Consider the following 26,749-nt stretch of genomic DNA (forward strand, 5'->3'; position numbering starts at 1 on the left):
AGCAAATGTGGAAAAATGTTTGGAAGTTGTGGAGAGGCACAGATTTATGGTTTATTATAATAAAATATAATCTTTAACAATGAAGCAAGTGGGATCAAAAGTGGGATGAGCTTCCTTTGGAAGGAGTGGGTTCCTTCTCACTAAGGGCTCTGAGGTAGAATCTAGGTGACTCCCTCTCAGCAGTATTGTGAGAACGATTTGTTAATAGTCTTGCATGGGACTTTATGGCTTCCGAAGTCTCGTCAGACTGGTTCTCTTAAGTATGTACAGGGGAAAGGCTGGTTGGCAGTAGGTTGTATGGTATAGCAACTATTGTGTTCAATCCAAACTCTCCTTTCTATTGATGATAAGGTCTTACTACATGCCTGGCATTTACAAGTATCTCTTTCGATCTAAATCTATTGCTTGTAGTGTCTAGATTCTGTAGGTACCACTACTAAGAAAATAAACAATGATGAGACTTGTAGTTAGATTCATCAAGGTATCATTTGTCTGAATTGCACCAGGTAGGAGGGTAGGAGCCTTCCCATTTCCATTCCCAAGAAAATGATTCCATCACCAACTGCAGTCATGTTAAGGATACTGTATGTAACCTACTAAATGTCTAACTTCAAACCAGGGAAAGCCTTCTACAGTGGGAGAAAATGGCTCAAATTTTCATGCCTACTCTGTAACTAGGAAAACTAAAGAACAGCATGTCTTCTTCAAGCTCATAAAAAAGAGTCTAGAACTAACTTCAAGACCTGTGTCTCCTAGCCTAGTAGTTCTTCTATTAGATTTTTATTACCACCCAGCATATGTAATTCTTTTTCAAATCCCAATTCAAATCGCATCTATTCTCTGAAGCCATCTTTAATCAGACTCACAATGATCCCTCCCTCCCTTGATCTCCTCTAGCACTGACTATACCACTAATTTTTTCTTGATATACATTCCTCATGGGAATCAAAGAACTAAATTTGAATTCTGTCATTATAACTGGCTTGAATTCCTATTCAGAATTTCTCTGGTCCTCTTTACCCCAGATTTTTCTAATGGGGGACTATTATTATTCCTTGTCCTCAGTGATTAACATAATGGGAAAACAATCTCTACCTCTACCTGTAATATTAAGGTGGACAATAAGTGCACTTACTCCTCTTCCATTTACAAAACACAAACTATCTCAAGGGTTAGTCAATTTGGGATTACAAAAATAATCTGCAATGTCTCCCACCAACTTTCAGCTAGCCTAACATTCTTGCCTTCTGTACTCAGAGACACTGGTTCCTATCATCTACTCCCAGGAGAAGCAAAAGTAACAGCAGAAACTATGCTTCTAAAATAGAAGTTGGGTCAGGTCTGTGGACAGATTTCAGGTCTCTGAACATGGGTGGGAAAAATTTTCATCATCATTTTCACTAAGCTTTAACTGGAATTTAGGATTTCCTTCCATTGTTAATTTAGGCAACAGAGTGTTACTCTGAGAGGGCGTTGGTAGGAATCACCAGACTGACAAAGTGGTTCATGAACCCCTTTCTTAGAGTTTCCTCTCCATAAAAAAATCTGTCTTGCCTATTCAGCATTTGGACAGCTCCATGTATTCTCTGCATCACTAAGAGCTCTTGCCATGCTCCTTGCTTTGGCCTCTGATGGCTCCTATTTTTAGTTTTTAAAAATCTTCTAAAATTACATTAGGGAGAGGAGCATATAGCACTGCTCCTTCCTTCCTTCCTTCCTTCCTTCCTTCCTTCCTTCCTTCCTTCCTTCCTTCCTTCCTTCCTTCCTTCCTTCCTTCCTTCCTTCCTTCCTTCCTTCCTTCCTCCCTCCCTCCCTCCCTCCCTCCCTCCCTCCCTTCCTCCCTCCTTCCCTTCCTCCCTCCTTCCCTCCCTCCCTCCCTCCCTCCCTTCCTCCCTCCCTTCCTCCCTTCTTTCCTTCCTTCCTTCCTTCCTTTCGTTCTTTCTTGGTGGGGCAGTGAGGGTTAAGTAACCTGCCCAAGGTCACACAGCTAGTAAGTGTCAAGTGTCTCAGGCAGGATTTGAACTCAGGTCCTCCTGAATTCAGGACCAGTCCTTTATCCACTGCACCACCTAGCTGCCCCCAGACTGCTTCTTTCCATCCCCCTACACTGCCAGAGGCAAAGCTCAGGTTCACTGGTTCTTCCCAGATTTGGATTTAGTTCAAATTTCATCTGCTTTATAATGTACGTGATCTTAGGCAAGTCAAGACTCAGTTTCCTCATCTGTAAAATGAAGGGGGTGAATTAAATTATCTTTCAGGACCCTTCTAGCTCTAAGGTTATGATGTAATTATACTTTATTTATACTCTCTCAATAAGGGATCTTCTATGGAGCTGAAGTGTGGAACCAATTACTGTCTCCTTGCAATATATAAACTCAGGAATTAGGAGACAATGCCCCCACAAAAGCCATAAAATTCTTATGTCCCCAATGGATACCTAACCATTTTTTTCTTTGACACCTAACAATTTAAATCTTCAAGAGTGATGCTAGATATGCCATATTCCCCCAAGACAGATATGCAAACTAAATCCTAATGGTGATTCTGTATTGCTTATATGTGTGAATTAGGTCATAAGCTCTTTGGAAGCAGAGACCATGTCTTATTTATCTTTTTCTCTTCCATAGCAACGAGTACAGTGCCTTGCACATAATTGGTTCAAAAAATACTTAATTCTCATTCTTAGAAATACTAGTATTGAGAGGTAGTCTATCTAAACATACTACTTCCAAAATAATGCAGCTTCTCTTTGTGGGGGTGTTAGCTGGGGGTTGGTGGGAAGAATTGAATTTTTCCTATTGCTTTAAAAAGAAAATATTGTAATGAGTTCAGAGGAATATAATAGGCCCACAAGAGGGTTATTTTGGTCCTGGTGTGGGGCACTGGGGAAATGCCTTTCATTCAAAAAGAACTCCATATTTTGCTTTGATCAGTGGCTAACAAGCAGACAGACTGCTTGCTTTTATAGGTTTCTGATCAAGACAAGATATTATAGATGCAGCTGTGTTGCTAGGAGTGAGTAAAATATCTGAAGGAAGCTGAATTGGATAGTGTTTATGCATATGCCCTATAGCTTTCTACTTTCAAAGAGTTTAAGGTGTTTTTTAAAATAAAAGTAGGGCTTAAAAACAAGTGTTGTTTTTATTTATTTGTTTATTTGTTTGTTTGTTTTTTAAATATACAGGGGCAGCTAGGTGCTGCAGTGGATAGAGCACCAGCCCTGGAGTCAGGAGGACCTGAGTTCAAATCCGACCTCAGATACTTAATACTTACTAGCTGTGTGACCCTGGGCAAGTCACTTAACCCCAATTGCCTCACCAAAAAAATATATAGTATATTTTTTCCAACATTGATCTTAATTTTGAATTTTAGTTTCAATTTGCATTTCTAGACATAGTTTTCTTTCTAATAAGATACTTGTACGTACAGGATTAGCATTTGCCCTTCCCCATTTCCTGATACTTAAAGTGACTACAAATTACAGGCTTATAAGCAGACCTATCTGAGTAGAGTTTTAAAATATCATTTACTGAGCCCTATGGGTCTTTAACCAGAGAAAAGCTTCAGCATTTCCCAGTTTGTGTCTGGTAAGAAAAGGCATGGAGCAGAAAACAGATCATCCACTCTCATCCAAGTGGACCTCACAAATCTTGAGAAGAAATTCTTGCATGAGCCATATTTCAGCACATCATAGACTAGGCTCGGGTACCTGCTGTAATATGACCAGCTGACATGACTTCCTATTTCCTCAACACCTGCAGATGTGTATTATGTAAATGCAGAAGATGCAATCACCGGTCCTCAATAACAGGAAAAACTTGGTGCACAAGAAAAGCTGTTTATGCACAAACCCCTTTGTATGGGTGCATGGTCCTTGAGTAGAAGCATAATTATTGGTGATTAAAGCTTGAAACTGCCACTGACCCACATAAAATATGTTTCAGACAGTGAAAGGGACATAATTACAAATATTTCTGTTCCACAGGAACAAGAATATAATAAACTCTCCATTATCTGCTAATGGGTTCTCATCCTTACAGCTTCAGTGCCACTTCACATTTGTGAAGTGCTACATATTTGGAAGGTCAGTGCCGTGGTCCCCCGGGTACCACCCAGCTTGTCATCAGTCTGCTGCCAACCCATACACTCAATTTTAAAAGTTCTGAGCTAGGTACAGAAGAGTCCAACTGTCTGTATTAAGGGTGATAAACCTGATACCTGGGAACTCTATCTCCATGATGAGAGATAAAGTAGGGATAAAGAAGGTCAATAAAACTCCCTGGGTTTCACGGGTTGGTCTCTCATCTCTGACATCCCTTCCAAGTCCCAGATTTTGTGATTCTGATTCTTTTTTTTTTTTGGTGAGGCAATTGGGGTTAAGTGACTTGCCCAGGGTCACACAGCTAGTGAGTGTCAAGTGTCTGAGGCCAAATTTGAACTCGGGTCCTCCTGAATCCAGGGCTGGTGCTTTATCCACTGTGCCACCCAGTTGCCTCTGTGATTCTGATTCTTAAAAGAACTCTGATTCTTCCTTGTGTATGTCTTTCCTCCAGTCTCTCTTCTTCTGCCTTCTCCCACCTTTTCTTTTCCTCCCCTTTCTCTTTCTATTTCTCTTCCTCCCTCCTCATTTTTCTTTCTTCCTATTTCAGAATTGAGAATACTTTAGTTATGACTAGGTATTTCTATCTGAAAATTACCCATATCTTTTTCATTTTAACTTAGCTCATGAAAGAGACATAGAGTGATTGATCTGGGAATCATTGTGACTCTTGCATTTCTAAGAATCCCACAGAATCAGTATGGACACATTCATTAGTCATATTCACAAGCTGCCATTGATCCTGGGAAGGGAAGCACAAGTCAAGCACTTTAGAAGTTCATTACTTCATCCCAAACTAAATTCATGGGAGAAATTAAACTCGTGGATCAGATTAAACTCTTTTATCTCCCTGAATACAGTTTTCCTGAACCCCTAAAGACATTGTTGTACCAAGATGATAATAGAGAAATGTAGAATAGTCTGGAGGGATAAGAGACTTAATTGAAAACAGCCTTCTCATTTGGGCTTGTCTTATAAGCATTCTGTCTTGTCCATTTCGCAATGAGGTGCCTTTGAGAAAGTACCAGAGTCTGATGGTGTAAAAACATATTGCTCATAATCAGACTGTGGATCAATGGAATAATAAAAACAAAAGTCTGATGTTGAAATTGCTATTGATTGCCTATCTTTGGAAACATTGTTGGTAAAGACCACAGGAAAGCTGCTGTTAATGTTAAGTGGGGAATTATTTCCCTCAGTGAGTGGTAAATCAGGATAGATCATCCCAGGTGTGGGGTTCTGTTGCCGTTGAGCATCTGTTCCATGTATTTGTAAATAGCTCCGTTTAGGAAATATTCTTGTAGTTCACATTCTTTCAAATTCTAAAGAAGTGTCATATCAAGGGTGGCGGAGGCCATTCCCATGGCTAGAATCCCCCTCCTTCAGTAATCCCAATCTTTTCTAATTTTAGTGGAACAGAGGCAATTTAAGTCTGCAAAAGGTGGGCTATTGTTGGGTATATTTTGTGGCAATCATATGGTTACAGATGAAAATTTGAAAGGACTTTTGAGGTCAGTCTAGTTGAGCTCCTTGATTTACAGATGAAGGTAAATGACTTTCCTAAGATAACACAGATAGCAAGTGGCAGAGCCAGGATTTACTTCCCCCCCACCCCCACCCCCGCCCAACCCCGGCCAATCCCCTGACTCCAAATCCAGGACATAGTAACAGAAACTGGGAGAAGAATGAATGAAAATAAAAGTGCCTACCTTATGTTATGTAGGCACCCACTTAAGCATCAGGAAATCTGGATTCCTGCCATGATGCCACAACTCACTAGATAATCTTGGGCATGGATTTCCTCATCTGAAGAATGAGGGATTGAACATACACCAGCTCTAAAACTCTGTGCTTTGGGGGCAGCTATGTGGCACAGTGGATAAAGCACCGGCCCTGGATTCAGGAGGACCTGAATTCAAACCCGGCCTCAGACATTTGACACTTACTAGCTGTGTAAGACTGGGCAAGTCACTTAACCCCCATAGCCCCGCAAACAAACAAACAAAAACAAAAATAAAAAACAACTCTGTGCTTTTAGATTGCCAACTATATGTGGGTGGGGACTGTGTATTATATTGGTTTCCTTTCTTTTTTGGATAAGTAGTGTTGCCTAATGGAACACATGTTGTACCTAGAATCAGGAGATGAGAGTTCTTCCTTCAGCTTATTGTTGTTCAGTCATTTTTTTAAAGTCATATCTGACTGTGGCCCCATTTGGGGCTTTCTTGGCCAACATACTGGAGTGGTTTGTCATTTCCTTCTCCATCTCATTTTACAAATGAGAAAACTGAGGCAAACAGGGTTAAGTGACTTGCCCAGGGTCACAAAGCTAGTAAGTGCTAAGGCTGGATTTTAACTCAGAAAGAAGAGTCTTCTTGACCTGGTACTCTATCTTCTTTGCCACCTAGCTGCTCTTCTTGTTTCAACTACATGCTAGCTACGTGACCATGAGCAATCCACTTAGCTTCCCTGTGCCTCCATTTCGAGGGGATAACACTTGTAAGACCTGCCTCAAAGGGTAGGAAAGTACCATTATTATTATTAGTGCCTTCCCTGTAAAAGTTGCTCAAGAAAGATCTGTTGTCTGGTTAATTGATGTATAATGAAAAAAACGTTCTCACTACTTTAGTATTTCCACAGGGAAAATTACTTAAGCTAAACATAAATCATGCTGAGAAGGGGGAATTCACCTATTTAACAACAATGTGTGTGTAAAGTTCTTAATGAAACAGAGCATTGGGACTGAAAAAGCTAAGGAGGCACTATGGTATTGAGGAAAGCAGCTTGATCCAGGAAACAGGACCTAGGCTCATATCTTGCCTTTGCTGCTCACAACCTTGGGAAAGTCATGTGATATCCTTGGGCTTTCCTTTCTTCATCTGTAAAATGAAGAGGTTGAAGCAGAGGGCCCCCAACTTCTCTTCCAACTGGAAATCTATGATTCCACATTTTCTAGGCTACTAGAAGATTGGTTAGTACAGAGACAGGAACTCATTGTGACTCATGGCCCTCCCTTACTGGCCCAAAGGATATAATGCAAATCTAACTACTGTCTGATTCAAAAGCAGGAGATAGAAGGGTAGATGGGGAAAATACTTTAGGGGGGAAAGGAGATAAAACTAGGGGTTGGGGCTTATGTTCATAGATAGGAAAATTCTGCCTGTTCGGATGCCAGACATACAAAATATCCCCAATATAGATGAATTTGAAAACTACATTCATTTCTCATATTTCTTCCCACATTGCCTCTCTTCATAGGGCTCAAGTTTCTGACCCTCCGTGGGTCTCAGTTTCCTTGATTTCTATAAAATCAGTGGTCAAGATGAGATGTTTTTAAGATCCAGCTAAGATTCTATGCTCTTAATTAAAATAATACTGTTTTTAAGAGAATGTACCCATTTGTACTGGCCCATTAAGAAATTCTGAATGTTTTGAGTTTATAAGTATGGTCAGTTGCCAAAAATGGTCATCTGTCAGAAGATTTTCAGCTCATACTACCCAGTGTTGTTTTTTTAAACCTTGCAGGTGAAATTTGTGCTTTTAAAATCCATGGTCAAGAAATGCCCTTTGAAGCCGTAGTGCTAAACAAGACATCCGGAGAAGGTCGGCTCCGAGCAAAAAGCCCAATTGACTGTGAACTCCAGAAGGAGTATACATTCATCATCCAGGCCTATGACTGTGGGGCGGGACCTCACGAAACCAACTGGAAGAAATCTCACAAGTGAGTCACAAAAACAATTCCCCTCTCCCTGAATCAAAGCCATGACTATTGCAGGTGCTGATAAAAGTTCAGGTTGAAGGACTGCTTTGGTGCTTAGTAAATAGAAAGGAAATGAATACAGAATTTCATAGCCTCTAAAAATGATAACTTATTTGGGGGCTACCTTTCATTTTAGAAGAATGACTTTACAACATTGGGAAAGTCACTTAACCCTCAATGCCCTGCAAAAAACAAAACAAAACAAAACAAAACAAAAACAAACAAAAAAAAGAATTACTTTATTTACAAATACCCAATGTATGCCCATACCTTCCCAGTTTCACTTGTTCTTTGGTATTTGCTCCAAAGATTTTGGTAATGTTTTCTACTGGTGAAGTAAAAGAAATCTTATTCTATAAGAAATTTCTTTCTTGGTTCACCTACTGGGAAAGATCTGCTAAAAATGCATCATGAAAACTCAGTAGACATTGTTTCTTTAAAAATGAACTGATGAAAATAATGAGAAAGAAATATAAAGAAATAAACAGGGGCAGCTAGGTGGCACAGTGGATAAAGCACTGGCCCTGGATTCAGGAGGACCTGAGTTCAAATCCGGCTTCAGACACTTGACACTTACTAGCTGTGTGACTCTGGGCAAGTCACTTAATCCCAACTGCCTCATTCCCCCCCCCCCCCACAAAAAAAGAAATAAACAGTTTGAGTCTCATTTTCTGGTACATATTGGATAGCTCTTCCATATTTAAAGACCACCTTGCAGTCATTCGGTGAATAAACATTTATTAAGCATCTACAATATGTCAGGCACTATGCTAAGTGTTAGGGATACAAATATGAAAAAAAGATAGTCTCTGCCCTCAAGAAGCTAACAACCTAATGTAATGAAGAAAACAACACCCAAAAATAACTGAAAATGGGGTTGGCAGAGAGCCAGGGAAGGTACCCAACTTGGGGGTCTTGATGGAAAAGTCATAAAAGTCCAAAAGTAGTACAGCCAAATTAAAAAAAAATGAAGAAATGTTATGAGGTGAGCACCTTCCTTACATGGAGGATTTAGAATTTATGGTCCTACCCTTCAATGAAAGGGTAGTAGGCAGATGAGATCTTGCAGGATAAGCTTCCTGGGGCATGGTGGAAAAGTCAGAGAAGCCCCAAAGTAATGGAGTCAGTTGAAAAATGAGGCCACATCAATGTTCCATATTGTGACATCTAGTTACATCCCACCCACCCCAATTTTGTACTCCTTCTAGGTAAAGTGCTTGTTTTCTGGGGAAAGTAAGGGCTCAAGTGTCATATTTTAGACAAGATTCTACAAACCAATTACATAGTTGATGAACCAATTTTAATCCTGGATCAATTCCTCCCCTGATTGTGGTTGTACTATATCCAGGGTCAATCTCTTATTCCCCACAAAGTACATTTCCCATGCCCTAACAGTAGCACTCAGTATTCAGGACACATTGAGACTATGAGATCTTTAACACAAAAATGACTACAGCAACTGACCAAGCAAAAGGCATAGCTCTGCTAGAAATGATGAAGCAAATGATCCATAATTGGAGTCCCCCAGTAGATTCCCCCCACATGCTGGCTTTGAAAGGTTGTCATGTAGCAAAAGTCTTAGACTTATTCTACTTGCCTCCAAAAAGCAGACTTAAGAACAGTAGGTGGAAGTCAAAGAAAGGTAGATTTTACCTTGATATGAGGAACAATTACATCTATCCAAAAGTAGCATGGGAGATTCAAAGGAAGGTAGCCTAGCCTTACCAGATCTAAAACTATATTGTAAAGCAGCAATCATCAAAACTATTTGTTACTGGCTAAGAAATAGAGAGGAGGATCAATTGAATAGTTTAGGTACAAAAAACACAGCAGTAAATGAATATAGCAATCTCCTGTTTGATAAACCCAAAGATTCTAGCATCCAGGATAAGAACTCACTATTTGATAAAAACTGCTGGGAAAACTGGAAAATACTATGGTGGAAGCTAGGCATAGACCAACATCTAACACCATACACCAAAGTAAAGTCAAGGTGGGTACAGGATCTAGACATAAAGGGTGATACCATAGGCAGTTTAGCAAAGGAAGGAATAGTTTACTTGTTAGAACTGTGGAGAGGGGAAGAATTTATGAGCAAAGATGAGATAGAGAACACTATGAAATGCAGAGTGGATCATTTTTACTACATTAAATTTAAAAAGTTTTTGCACAAACAAAACCAATTCAAACAAGATTAGAAGGAAAGCAGAAAGCTGGAAAACATTTTTACACACAGTATGATAAAGGCCTCACATCTAAAATATATAGAGAACTTAATCAAATATACAAGAATACAAGTCATTTCCCAATTGAGAAATGGTCAAAGGATAAGAACAGGTAGTTTTCAGATGATAAAATTAAAACTATCTAGAGCCATATGAAAAAATTTTCTCAATCACTACTGATCAGAGAGATGCAAATTAAAACTAGTCTGAGGTACCACCTCATACCTATCCAATTGGCTAATATGACAAAAAAAAGAGAAAATTATAAATGTCGGCAAAGATATGGTAAAATTGGAATACTGATGCACTGTTGGTGGAGCTGTGAACTGACCCAACCATTCTGGAGAGTAATTTGGAACCATGCCCAAAAGGCTTTAAAACTGCATACCTTTTGACCCAACAATACCACTTCTAGGTCTATATCCAAGGGAAAAGGACCAACATGTACAAAAATATTCATAGTTGCTCTTTTTGTGGTGGCAAAGAATTGGAAATTGAGGGCATGCCCATCAATTGGGGAACTGCTAAACAAGTTGTGGTATATGAATGTAATGGAATACTATTGTGTTATAAGAAATGATAAGCAGATGGATTTCAGAAAAACCTGGAAAGACTTACATGAATTGATGTTGAGTAAAATGAGCAGAACTAAGAGAATATTGTACACTGTATAAACAATATTTTGTGATAACCAACTGTGATAGACTTAACTATTCTCACCAATACAATGATCCAAGACAATGCCAAAAGACTTATGGTGGAAAATGCTCTCCACATTCAGAAAAAGAACTATGGAGTCTGAATGCAAACCGAAGCATACCATTTTCACTTTTGTTGTTGCTTTTTGGTTATTGTTCTTGTTTACTCTTTCTTGCATTTTTTCCTTTTGTTCTGATTAATGTGGAAATATGTTTAACATGATAGTAATGTATAACCTATATCAAATTGCTTGCTGTCCTGGAGAGGAGGGGCAGAAAGGGATGGTGGGAGAAAAATTTGGAACTCAAAAAATATCTTTACCTGTAATTGAGAAAAATTAAAAATTATTATTTTTTTTAAAAACTAGTATGGACTACCCTTAGTGACAGTGAATTTCCTTTCATAAAAATGTTTCAATCAAAGGCTGGATGATCACTTATTTGAGATATTATAGGGGGGATTTTTGGTAAATTAGAGGTTGGACCTCTGAATTTCTGAGGTCCCTTCTAAATCAGAGATGTTACGACTTAACTTGTTTTTGACCTATTCCCTCCATCTCTTCCTTTTATGTGTTTTTAGGGCAGTGGTCCACATCCAGGTGAAGGATGTAAATGAGTTTGCACCAACTTTTAAGGAGACCATATATAAGGCTGTGGTGACTGAGGGGAAGATCTATGACAGCATTTTGCAAGTGGAAGCCATAGATGAAGACTGTTCTCCCCAGTATAGCCAGATATGCAATTATGAAATCGTCACAAGTGATGTGCCTTTTGCCATCGATAGAAATGGTGAGTGCTTTTAATTTTTTAAAAAAATATTTATTTATTTGATTTGATTTTTGTGGGGCAGTAAGGGTTAAGTGACTTGCCCAGGGTCACATAGCTAGTAAGTGTCAAGTGTTTGAGGCCGGATTTGAACTCGGTTCTTCCTGAATCCAGGGCCAGTGCTTTATCCACTGTGCCACCTAGCTGCCCCATGAGTGTTTTTTAGAGGAAAAATATGGAAAAAACCAAAACAAATTCCCTGTTCTAAAAATAGAGCCAAAATTCTGAAATACAGTTAATGTGCCCTGAGATTCCGAGGCCTTTCCCTCCCTCATGTTGAGTTCCTAATATCCCATTAAGTTACACTAGAGAAGAATTACATCCATGTTATTAGCAATGTCTCAAAGATGTTTTTAAACTCAGTATACACAAAGTCCTAAAAGTAAAGAAGGCTGAAAAGCAAAATCACAGAGATATTTTAATCATACAAAGCTGACCATCTCGATGCTTGCAAAGATTTAGACATTTAAAGTTTACCAGATTTTTTACAGAAAATCTTCATCAACTTTTATCCAGATATGTAATAATCAATGAACTTTCCCATAGGACTTAATTTTGGTTATTATCAACTGTACCTTAACTACCTTCTGGTGCTGGGCTCTGGAGCAATAGGATATAATGGAAAAAGCTCTGGATTTAGAGTGAATAGACCAGGGTTTGAATCCAGGCTGTGCCACTATGTGACATTGGGCAAGTCATGTCACCCCTCTCAGCCTCAGTTTTCTTATCTATAAGACAAAGGGCTGGACTAGATGGCCTCTGCTTCCTTCTACCTCCAAATCTATGATCCTTTGATCTATACATGCCTCTTGCTTTTGGCAAAACAAAACCAAACAAAACCCAACCTTTTAAATCAAGAAAGTTTCCTTAAAGTTCTTTCTGGAGTCTGTGAAAATCCCACTACCCATTCTAAATCGCATGATTTGGAAAGCAAGTTTAGTCAGGGGACAGCAGATCACTGAATGTATTTCCTTTCCTTGCTAATTTTAAAAATACTCATTTTTAGAAAACATAGCAGAATATCAAACATTCAGTTTGACCCAGGTGCCTATATAAATATCTGAATATTCCATCAGCAACTATTGATAGGTAACCTACTGTGTACCAGTAATGATTATGATAAATAACATTTATATGTCATTTAAGGTTTGCAAAGCACCTTATAAATCTTCTCTGATCTTCACCACAACCCTGTGAGTTAGGGGCTATTACTATTTCCATTCTATGAAGGGAGAAACTAAGGCTGAAAGAGGCAAAATAATTCACCGAGGGTCATATGAGTATCTAAAGCAGAATTCAAACTCAAGTTTTCTTGATGTCAGTTCTAGCATTCTGTCCACTATACCAACTGCCTTGCTCTCCTGTGCTCTCTGAAGGATTTATAAGAAAACATGATCCTCATCTTCAAGGAACTTATAATCTAATTTGGGGAGACAAATCTAAAATACTCATGAAACAGAAAACAGTTATGATATAATACAGATAATAAGTCAAAAGTTAGAGAAGGGAAAACAAGGCATTGTTAGTGAATGGATGGAGGCAAAAACAATTAGGGCATCCAATTAGCTAACACCTTAACTCCTCATAGGCAGCTTGTCTCATGGGGCCCCAAAGTTTGGCCAGAAAAAAGATGGCCCCAAATGGAAAGACTCATCTCAACCTTGTTCCTCTGAAGATAAGTGGCTCAAGATTGCCTTTGTGATGAGTCTTGGAGAGTTTGCTGTTGACTAAATTCCTCCCCCCTGCACAATTGAGTACTGGATAATAACAGACCAATCAGAGCCGATATGCAAATTCCTTTATCAGAGGGGCTTACTGTCCCAGCTGAGAAAGATAATTACTCACCTTTGATGAGCTACTTAAGTAACATATGCCAATTTATTTCCCTGGCTGTCTCATTAAAAGTGAATAATGGTCTTTTTCTAGGCCTCTGCCTTCATCTTTGGTTTATAACATGAGTTGAAATAGATTACTGGCACACTCGGGAAGCATCTGCTGACCATGGTCCTCAAACTAATGAAGGAAGAACATGTAGAAGGAGATGGAAGGCCCTCCCATTTTAATGAACCTCCAAATTAGCCTTCATTCACTACTTCCACAGCTGACTTTCCTATGTACCTTGAAAAATCACAAGCAACATTTGTGAAGCAAATAATAATGATTCAAGGATATCCTGACAAACTTGGGGTCCACCTTAGGATCCACCCTTTTGTAGACTAAAAGCCCTTAGTGGCTTCAGATAGGAAATTTTATTTTTATTCCAATTTCAGGATATTTCAGAATCATGACTAGGTTTCATTTCCTGTTGGGCACAAAAAGTGATGATTCCTGTGGCTGGTTGGAATAAGGAAAGTAAGGCCTTGGTGATGGTTAGACCACAGCTAAAATAATTAATGTATCCAATTAGTTTATTTAGATATTAATTCTCCATAAGCAACTGATCTCAAGGGGTCCCACTATTTGGCAAAAAAAAAAAAAAGAATTGGGCAGAATTTTCACCTGGACACATTTCCTTGCCTTCTAGGTTTCCCATCAGAGGCTGGAGGCACTGGTTATAATAGGTTACCAAACATTTATTAGCACCATAGTATGTACCACACCCTGTGGTAATTACTGTGGATTTTTTTAAAAGGGTGAACAGTTCTTGCCCACAAAGAACTTACATTCTAATGGGAAGGTACAATCTGCATACTGATAGGTAAATTTTATATATATATATATATGTATATAAATTTGTGGAAAGGGCACTAACAGCAAGGACAATCAGAAAAGGCCTCTTAAATGAGAGGCCTTGAATGAAAGAACATTTTTTTTTTGGCAGAGCAATGAGGGTTAAGTGACTTGCCCAGAGTCACACAGCTAGTAAGTATCAAGAGTCTGAGGCCAAATTTGAACTCAGGTCCTCCTGACTCCAGGGCCGGTGCTCTATCCACCATGCCACCTAGCTGCTCCAAGAGGAGAACATTCTAACAATTATGTTATGTAGGCTGGACAGAAATTACTATTCCCTTCTGTGCCTTCATTTTAGAGATGTAGAATCTGAGGCATAGAAAAGTTAATAGGTTTAAAGTTAGAAATGGAGCAGAGACCAGAATCCCCATAGCCTAGTCCTGTAATCTCTCCATTGGATATACAATCTCTACCATAACTGATTTTTCCTTCATTCTTTCTCTTTTTCCCCCTCCTTCCTTTCTTCTTCATTTTTTTTCCTTTGCATGACACCCCATTTCAACACCTCCCCCACCTTTTTATCATTTTTCAAACAGCTTTGTCATTATACCAACCTGTTCATGGGATGCTGCCCCTAGTCAGATGAAGAACAGGCTTATGTGTTTTGCGTTCTGGAGAACCTGTCTTGCAAATTCTTGTAAACTCCAAAATGCCTTCTACACATGCATGTAGTAACTGATGGTTTAATGATAAATGAATGGTCTGTCTACCCTTCTGGAATATGTAATAGATCCGGGCCATTTCCCCATTACCACATACCCAATCTCACTAAGTCAGAGAGCAGGCTCAGGGGCTGCTACTTATTACAGTAGCAAATCCTGACCAAAGAGGAGGTCATATACTTTGGGCACACCTTCAAAAGGCCATTATGAGAAACAGCACCAATTTGAAAAGCCATCATTTAATTTAAGCAGCAGAAACAGATTTACTTTGCTTCATAAAGCAAACTGTATATTTGAACTTTGAGAAAGTTCCAAACCCTTGGTTGATCACGATATTGGATATTCTTGTTATTCTCCTTTATGGCAAAAATACAGCTTTAAAAAAAAAGATCACTTTCCCATACATTAAATTCTTGTTGTAGGAGGAACTAAATTAGCTTTTCAGACAGTTTCATTTGGACTTGTTATGGAACTGTAGCTGCAACAAATTGAGACCAAGGATTTAGTTGGTATAATTATCTCTGTACCATATTCAACAATCTGTGGTCTTCTTATGTCACACAGATTGGATATAAAGGTTTCTTTCTTCAAGATGAGTATCTCTTAAGCAGTTTAACTTTAGGAAGCAGAGAGTTGAAATTTCTGTTTATAATTCATTTTTCTAGTGAGTATGAGGAGTCATTTGGTTTTGCTTATCACATTAAGAAACAGCATTTTGGACCCTGTTAAAATTTTCACCTTTAATATAGACACTAACAAATTTAATACAGATTTAATATGGAACAAACAAATGTATAACTGAACTCCTGGTAGAATATTGTCAACTTAGTTTCTTCCCATCCCTTGGCCTCAGAAGTCAGCCTAAAAACTTTGTGAAATATTAAAAGGATTTAGAAAACTCAATCAGGAAGTCACCAAATACCTTAAATCACTTTCAAGTGAGCCAACTGTCTTTTATAAAAGACTGAACTATATATTAAACCAAATGAACTGGTTTTGTGTTTGAACATAGCCTATGTTATTTGGAACAAAAAATTGAATTAATAGGAAAAATCTGACATTTATGTACCACATCAAGAATTTAAAAGGACTTGAGCAGCTAGGTGGCACAGTGGATAAAGCATCGACCCTAGATTCAGGAGGACCTGAGTTCAAATCCAGCCTCAGACACTTGACACTTATTAGCTGTGTGACTCTGGGCAAGTCACTTAACCCTCATTGCCCAGCAAAAAAACAAACAAAAAAAACAAACAAAAAAAATGTTTAATAATCTAGCTTCCTCCCTCGACCCCACTTTTTGGCCTTCTTACACTTCATTCCTTACTACATATTCTTTGATGTAATGACTCTGGCTTCCTTGCTGTTACATGAATAAGACACTCCATGTCTCAGGTCTAGACATTTTCTCTGGCTGTCCCGCAGACTTGGAATGTTCTCCCTTCTCATTTGAGCATTCCAGTGACCTGGTAAGGTAGGTACTATTGTCATTCTCATTTTTCAGAAGGGGATGTTTAGGCTTAGAAAAGTTAACAAACTTGTCCAGGATGTACAGTAGGAATTATCTGAGGTTAGATTTGAACCCATTTCTTTCTGATCACAAGGCCAGCATTCAACACTTTGTATCATCTGGTTGGCAGCTCCCAAAAACCAGTCCTCAGGCACTGATCAGTAAATCCTTGCTTCCTACACATTGAATGATGCCCAATCAGCATGAATGGCTTCTTGAAGTTCTTAAATTAAAACCAGGCAATTTCTTAAAGCACAGAAACAATCTGAATTGCTGTGAGTAAGTAAGTAGTAATGACAGAAAGAGTTCCTAGCTCTAGGCTCTGTTTCATGGTTCTTTATATCTCTCACCCCATTTAGCATAATACCATGCAAGCAGGGAATCATTTTTTACACTCAAATCATAGATTCAGAGTTGGAAGGATTTCGTGTCATCTCTAATCCAACTCCCTCATTTTTTAGATGCAGAAACTGAGGCCTAAAAGATTTACACCTGGAAGAGACCTTCGAGTTAATTTCATCCAATCCCTTCACTTTAGTACAGCACTGGATTTAGAGTCAAAGGACCTGAATTCAAATCCTTCATCTTCCACTTACTACCTCAGGGACTTTGATCAAGATACTAACTCTCTGGGTCTCAGTTTCTTCATCTATAAAACAAGACAATCACACCATGTTCCATTTTTCTGAAGAAATCAATTGTAAGGATATGTCCTGGATCTCTTAGAATAAAAACAATGGATAAGTAATTCAATAAATAAATGCACACTGGGCATTGCCAAGGGACCCTTGAAAGCAAGAGCCACATTACCAGAACAACAATCACAAAAAAAAATAATAATAATTAAAATAATACCCCTCGGTCGCAGAACACTTTTTCAGGACATAAAAAGGAACCCACCATAAGAAATGACTTGAAAAAGATTTCTCATTCTCCCTAAGAGAGATGTAATGACTTTGTCATCAGGGCAGGGAATCTGTTATCTTATGTAGCTGTCAGAAGGGAGAGGGCATTTTTCTTGCTGATTTAATTTCCCATTTGGGTAGCAAAATGATATCAGAAAATGGCAGTGAACTTTCCTGGGGACAGGGTCTGAGAAATGTGCTCAGAGATAAAGTGGTATTTCCTGTCTTCACATGTTTAAATACATCTCCAAAGAATCTGCTGCAGGTAAGCTCTGTGCTGGATATGATAGGGATTATAATCACGTGCACAGGTTCCAGGGGTAGTTTTTTTCTGGGAGCAAAACAAATACAACCATCACTGCATTCACTTCCATTCTAGTGCTATTCAGTTTTACCAACACTGTACAGTTGGGGAAGTTCAAGCCAGCAATTACCACAAGACAATTAGTGTGATTTTTAAGCAGATGCTAATTAGAGAAAATACACTCATTTGCCATTAATTTTTGGAGAAATAGGGGCCAGAATGAAGTTTCTTTCTCTTATTTTGATGGGGAAAAGGGGAAAGATTCAGAGGAAATCAAAATCATTTTGGGTTATAGATGTTGATGTAATTTTCAGTTTGGGTACATGTCTTCTTTCTTTTTCTTTTCTTAATCTCTTCAGGTAATATCAGGAACACGGAGAAACTGAGCTATGACAGGCAACACCAGTATGAGATCATGGTCACTGCCTTTGATTGTGGCCAAAAACATGCAATCGAAAACGCCTTAGTGCAAGTGGATGTGAAACCTGTCTGTAAACCCGGATGGCAAGGTAGGACTATTTTTTTCTCCCATCAAAGGAAACTTGGTCTGGTGTACAGAAAGTCCTGGGTTTTATTCAAGGCATCTGGTGATGCAGTGGTCCTGGAGTCAGGAAGATCCAAATTCAAATATGGCCTCAGATGTTTACTACAGCTGTGTGAGTCTGGGCAAGTCACTTAAACCTATCTGCCTCAGATTCTTCATCTGTAAAACAGGGACAATAATAGTTCCTACCTCCCAGGGTTGTTGGGAGGATCTAATGAAATAATACTTGTAAAGCACTTAGCACAGTGCCTGGCACATAGTAAGTACTACATAAACATTAGTTCCTACTATCATTATTATTAGAAATTTCTATTTATTCTTCACTTTCCAGCTCTTGGTGCTGTGGGTCAGTGGAGTTTAGTAAATGGAAATTAGTGCTTAGAAGGGTTTTAGAGATGTGGCTCAGGGAATGGAAACCAACAGTCAGAGAGAATGCAGATCTAGAAGGGAGTAGAATTTATACTTATTTACATTTAAACTGCTGAGAAGTAGGGAGAAATTGTAGTTTAGACTCTAAGCTAAGTCAGCAGGTAGGCTAATAAAGAGAGAGGAAATTCAACTTGCGTCTCTCCCCTTTCTAGAGAGAATTGTGCTTGTCACCAGAGTAGTAACTAGGAATTTTTTGTGCTCAGAGAAAACAGGCAAAAAGCTCCTTTATCTGAGCAGAGTGGGATGACGAATGGGGCAATAAACAACCTCACCCCAGCCCCAGACATCTGGTGGTGGCTTTTTCATATTACTAATTATACTTGCTCAAGCCTAAGCTCTTTTGTTTCTAGCTGCTGAAGAGTGACAACTATTATTAAAGCCCTCTAAACAGAGTTCTCAGTAAGTCATGCATTCCCTTGACATAGGAAGACCATATTAGGCCTATACAGACAGTTCTCACTTTGTGCATGTGGTTTCTTCTATAGACCTCTATGTAAATTAGGTTTTTCATGAAGGGGGCTGCCCCCATGGAGGGAGGAGGCCAGCACTCAGTTCAAGGATAAGTGGGAGCCCAACAGAGTGTGGAACACACAGGGGCCCAGGCCAGCCTTGTGGGGACCTGGCCGAATTGAGAAGAAAGTGGGGGGGCGGGCAGGGCAGACATGGGAATCAGACATGGACACAGAAGAGAGGATGGGAACGGGGGTGGGTGGGACAAACACACCTCACCTGATGGATGGAAGACAGACATGCAAATCAAAATGTGTGGGCAGAGCAGGGCCAAGGTCTTTCTCTTGGTGCCAAAGATAGCAAACCAAACCCCCACATCTGGTGGCAACACAGTGGTGGCAATATCTTCAAGTGATCCATTCTTCTGCTTTCACTTGCAGGGTTTTAGGGTTTGGGTGGATGAGGGTGAAGCCATGGAGCCCCAAGCCACCGGGCAGGAGTGGAGAGAGAATGCATAATGCTATACAGTAAAGTTAACATGGACTTATTTTGGATTGTGGATTTTCTTCAGAATTTTTATGTAATGTCGAATTTGCATGAAGCAAAAACTGTATTACAAAGATATTAAAGAAAAAAGAAAAGGACTCATGCACATAAGTATTTATAGCACTTCCTTTTTTTGCTATAGCAAAGAACTAAAAACTAAGGGAGTTCCAAGTGGGGAATGGCTGAACAAATCGTGGTATGTGAGTGTAATGGAATGCTATCGTGCCTTAAGAAGTGAAGAAAGGGGTTGTTTCAGAGACAAGTGGGAAGATTTGTATAAATTGATGCAGAATGAAATGAACAGATGCAGGATAACAATTTACACAATAAAAACATTGCAAAAGCAAACAACTTTGACAGACTTTAAAAAAAAAACTCAGAGTAGTACAATGACCAAATTTCTATGAAATTTCTTTAAGGAAGTAAGAACAAAATATTTTATTTTACAATAAGAGGTATTTGTATTTAACACCTTATCTACCACAGAAACATATAGGGTTAATATATTCCCAGTACCTTTGGGGCAACTTTGTATGGGTGACCACCTATCTCCATCTATGAATAGGACCTACCATGCTTTTTCCCAACCTCCCTAGATTTAGACTCAGTGATTTCTAACATTCACCAGGGTTCACTCAGTTGATTTCATGTATTTTTCAATTCAGTTCAATAAATATTTACTGAGTTCATCTGGTATGAGGTACTGTCACATGAAATAACATTGATTAAGCACTTACTGTGTGTGGTCAGGCACTGTGTTATGAACTAAGGATATAAACACAAGCAAAAAAGAAAAATTCCCTGCCTTCAAGGAGTTTACATTCTACTGATTTATTCTTTTTTTTTTTTTAGTGAGGCAATTGGGGTTAAGTGACTTGCCTAAGGTCACACAGCTAGTAAGTGTTAAGAGTCTGAGGCCGGATTTGAACCCAGGTACTCCTGACTCCAGGGCTGGTGCTCTATCCACTGCGCCACCTAGCTGCCCCAATTAATTCTTTTTTTTTTTTTTAAGTGAGGCAGTTGGGGTTAAGTGACTTGCCCAGGGTCACACAGCTAGTAAGTGTTAAGTGTCTGAGGCCGGATTTGAACCCAGGTACTCCTGACTCCAGGGCTGGTGCTCTATCCACTGCGCCACCTAGCTGCCCCAATTAATTCTTTTTTTTTTTTTAAGTGAGGCAGTTGGGGTTAAGTGACTTGCCCAGGGTCACACAGCTAGTAAGTGTTAAGTGTCTGAGGCCAGATTTGAACCCAGGTACTCCTGACTCCAGGACTGGTGCTCTATCCACTGCGCTACCTAGCTGCCCCTACCCCAATTAATTCTAATAAATACAGGAGGCACACTGAGAGGAGGATAAAACAATGTCTAATTTATAATCCTTACTTTCATTAGTGAGATAAAGCAAACATACAGGAGACAATTAGGCAACAACATAACAATACATTACAATATGTGATTTTTTAAAATGCCACAGTGAATGCTATAGACTGTAAGGGCTGGGAGACCTCAGTACAAGAAGAGATGGTTGTGGTCTGGAATGAAGAGGGAAAGTTTCTTGGGGAAGGTGGAAGGAGGGCAACAAAAGATGAGTCAAATTTGAATACCTGGGGCATTTCCAGGATGGGGAACATTAGGAAATGCTCAGAGATAGGAATGGCCATGACATGGGTGGGGGACAATGAAGAGACTGTGTAGAGCAGATGGTTCAAATTTGGGAGGTTAGAGATTGAAATTGGAATGTGCCTCCCATATTTATTAGAATTAATCAGTAGAATATAAACTCCTTGAAGGCAGGGCCCAGACGGTGGAGGGCCTTAAATGCCAGCATGTGACCCTATGGAACCCCAAGGTCTCCAAGTGTAGCACTGAGAGGTCTGAGTACACGAGTAATTCCTGAGCAAAATGGATCCTCTTCCCAGGGCTAAATCCACATGATGGGCAAGAATAACAAATAAAATATGGCTCACTAGAACTAGCTCCTGTTCTAAGTAATTTCCCTTTAGGCAGGAAGGAATTATGGTGCCGTTAAAGTGATCCATCACTCTCAGAAGCTGCTTCCAAAGTCTCTGGGAACACTCTGCACTTGTACAGCACAATCATCCAACTCTCGCCTTATCTATCCCTCCCCTTCAGGAGAAAAATAAACCTCCCCGTCTCCAGCTGACATCTTCCCAGAAGGAAATAAAAGACCCTGCTTTGAGGCTTGGCTCAGACCACAGAGACATGTCACCTTGTTCATAAGAAAGGAGAGCACATGCCTCTGAGGTACATTTTGTTGTCTTGAATTAGCCTCATTGCTTCTTCTAGTCTCATCAGCTTTAATTAATAATGATTCCTAATTTTTGTCAAGTGAGAAGCATTGTAGCATAATAGTGAGCCTTGAAAGCAGGAGTAACTTGGTTCAGGACCTGCCTCTGACACATACTAATGGGGTAATGTGAATCAACTAACTTCTCTGTGCAAATTGAACTGTGTCACTACCCTATTCAATAACTACCAGTGGCTCCCTATTACCTCCAAATCAAAGAAAATTTTCTATTTGGCTTTCAAAGTACTTCACAACCTGCCCCATTCCTACCTTTTCCATGCTTATTCATGTTATTCCTGATTGATCCTTTTGGGTCTCCCTTTGATCCATATTTTCCAGCCTAGCCCCACTGACTTAGTATCTCACTTCTTGGGGCTACCATTTGCTCTGTTGTTCCTGGAATCTGGCATTGCATTCCACCCAGAATGCTTCCTCTTGCCTCCTCCTAAGCCTTGTTGATGAACTTTTAACTCGGTCTGAGACTCACACCGTTAATCACCTGCTTAATCCTTGGCACCATTTGACTCATTCCTCATCTCTATTGAGACCTGCAAGGAACCTCAGAGCCCAATGTTGGATAATAAGCAAGCTTGGGGTGTTTTTCAGCTTCTCATATGCAAAATTCTGCCCTCCTCACCAGGTGTTAGTGCAGTTTGCTTTCTTCCCTGTCTTGTTCTTGGCATCCCTATTGAATTTTAGCCTGGGAGAGCAGGCAGGTAAGTCACTAGGATGTGTGACTTTATAGATCTATTTATTTGGCAGCTAGGCTGTTACTGTTTGTTCAGTCCTTTCCCTAGAGGTGCCATCCACTTTCAAAGTGTGGGGGTCATAGGGAATCCACCTGGAGAATGGAACTGTGATTAGTGGTGCCACTCTTCATTTCTCAGCCAGGCATACATTTTAATCAACAAACGTGTTCACAGACTTCAGCACCACTGTGAATTCCCCAGCAATTATGCCAGTGTACATCCTCCCACACTCCCTTCCTTCCTCTGTTGTGACTTCCTTAGCAAAATTGGTCATTTACATTTGAGATTCACAGTTCATCCTCCGGTTTAAGAATATGAATGGGAAAACAGATGGTGGTGGGGGGCAATGGATTGAGTGTTTTTCTCCATTTATCCAAATCTTTCATTGTCCTCAGTCCCATTCCCACACATCTTTGTTCATGTATCCCATCTTGTCAGGGACTTGGCAGCTTAGGTTCTCAAATGCTCTTGGTAGATTTTTAGCTATCACTCAGAGGTTCTCCTTCCCCTTCCCTCCCAAACTCTTGCCCTTACATTCTATACTGGTCTCTAATCCATGTTGTTTTCTGGCCCCCAGCACTGTTTCTTCATCTGTTATCTTTAAAACATAACCTGTATGGGAAAACCAGACAGGAACTTTAGGAGAAAAGCTATTCATAGGATCATAGATTTAGATGTGGAACAGATATTTAGAGAGTATCGAGCTCTCCTTTTAGAGAAAAGTGAATTTCAAGAGAGCTTAGGTTACTTGCCCACGTCACATTTCAAGGTATTGTCTGAAATGTGATTTAAATCAAAGTTTCTTAAACTATGGGTCTTGACCCCATATGGGGTCACATAACTGAATGTGAGGGTTGTGAAAATTTTGGCAACAGTAAAAGGTTATGTATACCTATTTTATATACCTATATATCCAGGGTAATGCAAAAATTTCTCTGGTGAAAAGGGGTCACAAGTGGAAAAAGTTTAAGAACCCCTGATTTAAATAAGGGTATTCCTAACTCCAAGTCTAATACTTTAGGGAAAGGAAATAAGCATTTATATAACACCTATTATGTACCTAGCACCCTGCTAAGTATTTTATAAATATGATTTCATTTGATACATAGACCCTGAGAGGTAATTTATTTTATTATTCCCAGCTTTCAGTTGAGAAAACTAAGGCAGAAAGTGGTTAAATGACTTGTCAAGGGTCACACAGCTAGTAAGTATATGTGACCATATTTGAATTCCATGAATTCTATAAAAGTCTATGAAATCCATGAATTCTTCCCAACTCCAGACCCAGCCCATCTATCCTCTGCCTCACCCTCTGCTATTCTGCCTATAAAAAGCTGACAGTCTAGATTACAGTTATACACATGAAATGACTGAAAACACCATGTTTTTTTAAAGCCCCAGATTTCATGCTTCTGGCAGTAAGAGCTGTGGGAGTTTGGGCATGGGAAAAGAGGAAGAAATCACCAAGGACTAGAAAAGTCAAGGAAAATTTCATGGGGGATGAGGAGTTTCTGGTGAGCTTTATCAAGTAGAGTTTAGACAGATATTCCCAGAAATGGTTATGATGTGAACAAAGGCTCATTTGTGGAAATGGTCATGGCACATTCAGGAAACTTTAAGGAAGCTGACTTGACTTGAGCTGGGGATCCATGTTGGAGAGCAATATAATTTGGATCTACCCTTCTACATAATGGAGGGCCTATAAAATCAGGCAATGATAGGAAATAAAGTGCCATTGGAGATTTCTCTTTTTTAATAATAAACATTTTGATTTATCCTTTTGAGTTCCAAATTTTGTCTCCCCTTCCTTCCATTCCCACTCCCTCCCTGAGGTGGGAAGCAATCAGATGTGGGTTATATATATGTGCAATTATGTAAAACATTACCATATTAGTTATTTTGTATAAGACAATTTGAATAAAAGAAAAAAATGAGTGAAAATAGCATGCTTCAGTCTGTGTTCAATCAACATAAGTTCTTTCTTTGGAGGTGGATATTATGCTTCATCATTAATCCTTTGGGATTGTCTTGGATCATTGCCTTGCTGAGAATAGTTAAATTATTTACAGTTCTTCATCAAACAATATTGCTGTCTCTGTGCACAGTGTTCTCTTGGTTCTGCTCACTTTACTATATATTAGTTCATAGAAACATTAAAGATTTCTGAGCAAGAAAGGGGATATGACAAAAGTAAAGTGAAAGATGCTAGACCTTCACAAACCCTGGAGTTGGAGTTAAAAGATTAGAGTTCAAGACCGCGCTATGTGAAATTGAGCCAAATACTTCATCTGGACAGTGATCTTTTAGGTGCCTTCCAGCCCTAAATCTTATGATCCTATCTTATTTCTAATTGAGTAGGCTTTCCACAAATATGTTTTAGCCATCAGTGCATTTGGGGGGTTGTGCTGGTCACCAGGGACACAAAGTGAAAATAGGAGCAGTTCCAACTTTAAAGAGGCTTATGTGCTGATGGAAGGAATGACATTCTACTCTAGGGTCTCTTCTGGTTCTAAAATTCTATGACTGTAGAAGGAAGGTTAGTCTAGCAGTAGTAAGGCTCAAAGAAAAAATCAACAGGACTTAGTGACATAGGATAAGGGACAAAGGAGAGGGATGACTCAAAGATGACCCAAAATTTTGAGCATGATGAAAAGGTAATGCCATTAATTGGAGATAAAGAAAATGAAAAGGGAGACTAGTCTGTTGAGGAAGAGGGTAAGTTGAGTTTTGAACATACTGGGTTTAAAAGATGATAGAACATTCAAATAAAAATATACATGGGGGGAGCAGCTATGTGGAGCAGTGGATAAAACACTGGCCCTGGATTCAGGAGGACCTGAGTTCAAATCTGGCCTCAGATACTTGACACTTAGTAGCTGTGTGACCTTGGGCAAGTCACTTAACCCTCATTGCCCTGCCTAAAAATAAATAAATAAAATTTTAAAAATAAATAAAAATAGCTCAAATTTTATATAGCTCTTTAAAGTTTGCAAGGCATTTTACAAATATCACCTTCTTTTAATAACAACAGTCCTGGGAGGTAGCTGCTCAAAATAGCATCCCGGTTTAATAGTTGAGGGTACTGGAGAGGGTTTAAGGGAATTGTTTGGGGTATCACAGCTAGTAAGTGCCTTTAGCTAGGATTGAACTCAGATCTTCCTGACTTCCAATCCAACATTACTTCGCCATCTAGCTGCCTTTAAAAAGGAGATAATGTTTATACTATCTGCATCATGGTAATGTGAAGGAAACTTTTTATATACCTTAAAGTGCTCCAAGAATGTGAGCTATGTATGTATGTCTGATGCCTCAGCAAGCTCAGAAGAACTTTTCTGTTTTCTTCTTAAGTCAGTGATCGATACAATGTCAATCCATATTCATTAAGCGACTCCTATGTGCAGAGCAATGTATTAAATATTATTGGAGAGGCAAAAGATGAATAAGATCTATTTCCTGCCCTTGTGGAGCTTGCTTTTCCCTTCACCCCCATTTTAATCTCCTTTCCCCCCAGCTTCAGACCTAATTCCCACTTCCAAAAACTAAAGCCTCTCTTTTACTGTCTCTGGGAGCCTCACCTACTGTACCTTTATTTTGTTACAAACCCTGTCTCCAAAGAACTGCAAGAAAAGGAATGAGAGTTCCTCATTTCCAATTATTCCAAGTGGGTCAAACTTCAGAGTGTGGGAGGAAAGTTACTTTATAGCTAGAGCAGTAGGTAGGTAGAGTGACAGAAACTTTGTCCCAGGGTGGAAGAATTTCAAAGGGATAAGAAATCTACTAGATGAGAGGTCTGGCTGAGGCCTGCCCAGTTTTGTATAGCCAGTGAGCTAAGAACGGCTTTTACATTTTAAAATAAAGTGTTATTTCATTTTAAAATGTGAAAACCATTCTGAGCTTCTGGGCTGTGCAAAAACAGGCAGATTTGTCCCTCTCCAGCCCCTGTGGGTCTTAAAAGGCAGATAACACAAATCATATTCCTTTGAGGAAGGGGAGGGGAGGGGGTGAAGAAG

At 39.4% G+C, this 26,749-nt stretch overlaps 1 protein-coding gene across 1 annotated transcript in view; it reads left to right on the forward strand.

The window, feature by feature from the left end:
* The window catches only part of CLSTN2 (calsyntenin 2), a 983,983-nt gene that overhangs the window by 746,001 nt on the left and 211,233 nt on the right, over positions 1-26,749 (forward strand). Inside the window, exons 3-5 of the mRNA XM_043992716.1 lie at positions 7,625-7,820; positions 11,363-11,571; positions 18,075-18,224. Of these exons, the coding sequence (XP_043848651.1) occupies positions 7,625-7,820; positions 11,363-11,571; positions 18,075-18,224 (555 nt within the window). The remainder of the gene's footprint in view (positions 1-7,624; positions 7,821-11,362; positions 11,572-18,074; positions 18,225-26,749) is intronic.

This window comes from Dromiciops gliroides, chromosome 3 (assembly GCF_019393635.1).
Source record: "Dromiciops gliroides isolate mDroGli1 chromosome 3, mDroGli1.pri, whole genome shotgun sequence".
NCBI lineage: Eukaryota > Metazoa > Chordata > Mammalia > Microbiotheria > Microbiotheriidae > Dromiciops > Dromiciops gliroides.